Source organism: Musa acuminata, chromosome BXJ2-11 (genome assembly GCF_036884655.1).
Source record: "Musa acuminata AAA Group cultivar baxijiao chromosome BXJ2-11, Cavendish_Baxijiao_AAA, whole genome shotgun sequence".
NCBI lineage: Eukaryota > Viridiplantae > Streptophyta > Magnoliopsida > Zingiberales > Musaceae > Musa > Musa acuminata.
The window spans coordinates 7,907,705-7,909,872 of NC_088348.1; the positions used below are offsets into that span (position 1 = coordinate 7,907,705).

Here is a 2,168-nt window from a genome sequence, read left to right on the forward strand (position 1 = left end):
TATATATATATATATATATATATATATATATATATATATATATATATATATATATATATATATATATATATATATATATATATATATATATATATATATATATATATATATATATATAATTATCCTTTTAGATTAAAGTTTAATATACATAGTTATTTCTATTTCCTTTTTAAAAATAAATAGTTCTAGTATTAAAATGTAATGAATTGTTGCCTACGAGAGAAGAAAAGCAAGGCGTGTCATTGCACTACAATTCATAGAAATATCATTCGATTACTGATCGGATGGCATAATCAATTTAAAAAATATATTTAGCATATTATAATATTATATAAAAGTATCATATGCAGTGTTTTAAAATCTATCAAAAATTTACAACTGCTCTAATTTAAAAAAAAAAAAGTATTTTCTATAAAACATAACTCGCGAGATATCAATATAAGAGGATTATATAGCTTACATTTGAAAGTGTACGATATATAATGTAATGCTTTTAGTCACGTCACATGACTATCCAAAAACTTGGCCAAAGTTCCACAAAGTATAAACAAAAACAAAACAAAATTACTAACAAGAACAAAGAGACGAACAAATTCCACGAACGAACCGGACGTGGAGTCCACCGGTCCGACCGGCCCACCGAGCAGGGAGAATAAACCATGCGGAAGCCGAACCGGAACGCCTCCCGGGCGATCAGCACATGAAGATTTGGAGCGAGACCTCCTTGGAGGAGCCACAGATGGGACACGCGTGCGCCTTCGATTCGCAGTCCTTGCAGAGGGAGAGATGCTTGCAAGGGAGCAGCAAGACGCACACGTCCTTCTTCCCGCACACCCTGCAGACCGTCCGCCGCTGGACCCTCTCTTCCACCCCGAAGCAGCACGACTGCGCGTCGTCGACAAGCAGCTTCGCCGCTTCGCTGTCGCCGTACCCTTCCTGCCCTTCTCCCCCCTCGCCGGCGGCGCTCCGGAGAAGGGCCTGCTCCAGGCTCGTCCTCAGGCTGCACACTACGGCCTCGTTGTTCTTGGCCATGGCAAACCAGATCTTGTTCTCCTCGCTCACCTGCCGCATCTGCTGCTCCAACTCCGCATTCCTCCGGTTGACGCACTCCAACTCGGCTTCCTTCTCCATCAACCGTTTCATCACCTGCTGCTCCAGCCCCGAGACGAGAGCCCTGCATCGCCTCTCGCACGTCTCCCCCATTCCAGCCCGCAGTCTCTCGCTCTGTTGTTGGCCACCAGCCGTTACTCATTAAGAAATCAACACATCAAACGAGCGAGCCAACACCAAATAGGAAAGATTAAGACACCTCAAGGCGGACGAGGGCGTCGATCTCAAGGTTCTGCTGGTAGAGAAGGGAAACGAGATCTCGAGCCAGGGGCGATGCGGGTTGCGAAGACGGAGCCTGCCGGCCGCTGGTGGAGGCGGCGCCGGACTCGAGCAACCGAACCCCGGAGATGTTGTTAACTGTCGCGGCCATGGATTCTTCCCGCGCCCGCTTCCTCGACGCGGAGGCATTGCAAGTGAGCTCGCTCCGCGGGTCGCTTGACACAGTGGCGCCGTTGAAGATTTCCTGCCGGTGGTGCCGCCGCGGCTGCTTCCCTGCGTCACCCAACGCAACCGTTGCGATCAGCCATCCCATAACCCCACGAATCGGAAGCAAGAAGACGTGCATAAGAGGCCGGAACCGGCCGCTCACCGAGGCCGAGACCGGCGTGGAGTCCAAGGTGGTCCTGCATCGCCTGGAGATCACCCAGCGCACCCTTCCCCGCTCTGCCACTTCACAAGAAGAGAGAAAGGAAACAGAGAGGAATCAGCAGAAGCAATATCGATCTTAAATTGCGGCAGGCGGATAAGAAATCCAAAAGAATCGCTCCAAGAAGCACGAGTGGGCAAAAAAGGGGGCCAGCGGGAGAACCGACGCAGGGCTCACCGGTTGCGCAAATCCGGGGAGAAAGCGTCGGAGAGAGGTCGAGCTTGCACGGCCATCACCCTCCCGCTGCGTGCGTTTGTTTCGGCGGTGTTTCCCTGTTCTTCTAATGGTCAGAGATGGCGTCGGGCAAGCGGGATCGAGGGAGTGATGACGGAGATGGCGTTTGACAAGTATATGTGGATATCACATGTATAACGCTTATATATACAGTGGTGGACACGTAGGAGAAAGGCCA

The 2,168-nt window shown here is 49.2% G+C and overlaps 1 protein-coding gene across 2 annotated transcripts; it reads right to left on the reverse strand.

Annotated features, from left to right (window-relative positions):
- Window positions 1-433: 433 nt before the first annotated feature.
- Window positions 434-2,168, reverse strand: LOC135627161 (probable BOI-related E3 ubiquitin-protein ligase 2). 2 transcript variants are annotated; one of them, XM_065133157.1, is made up of 4 exons: window positions 1,934-2,168; window positions 1,700-1,773; window positions 1,310-1,602; window positions 434-1,224 (listed from the first exon to the last, which is right to left on the reverse strand). In XM_065133157.1, the coding sequence occupies exons 1-4, from the start codon at window positions 1,987-1,989 to the stop codon at window positions 694-696; spliced, it is 954 nt and encodes a 317-aa protein (XP_064989229.1). In that variant the 5' UTR covers window positions 1,990-2,168; the 3' UTR covers window positions 434-693. The 2 variants fall into 2 exon arrangements, with proteins under 2 accessions (XP_064989229.1, XP_064989228.1); XM_065133156.1 differs by having other exon boundaries at window positions 1,700-1,779; window positions 1,934-2,155.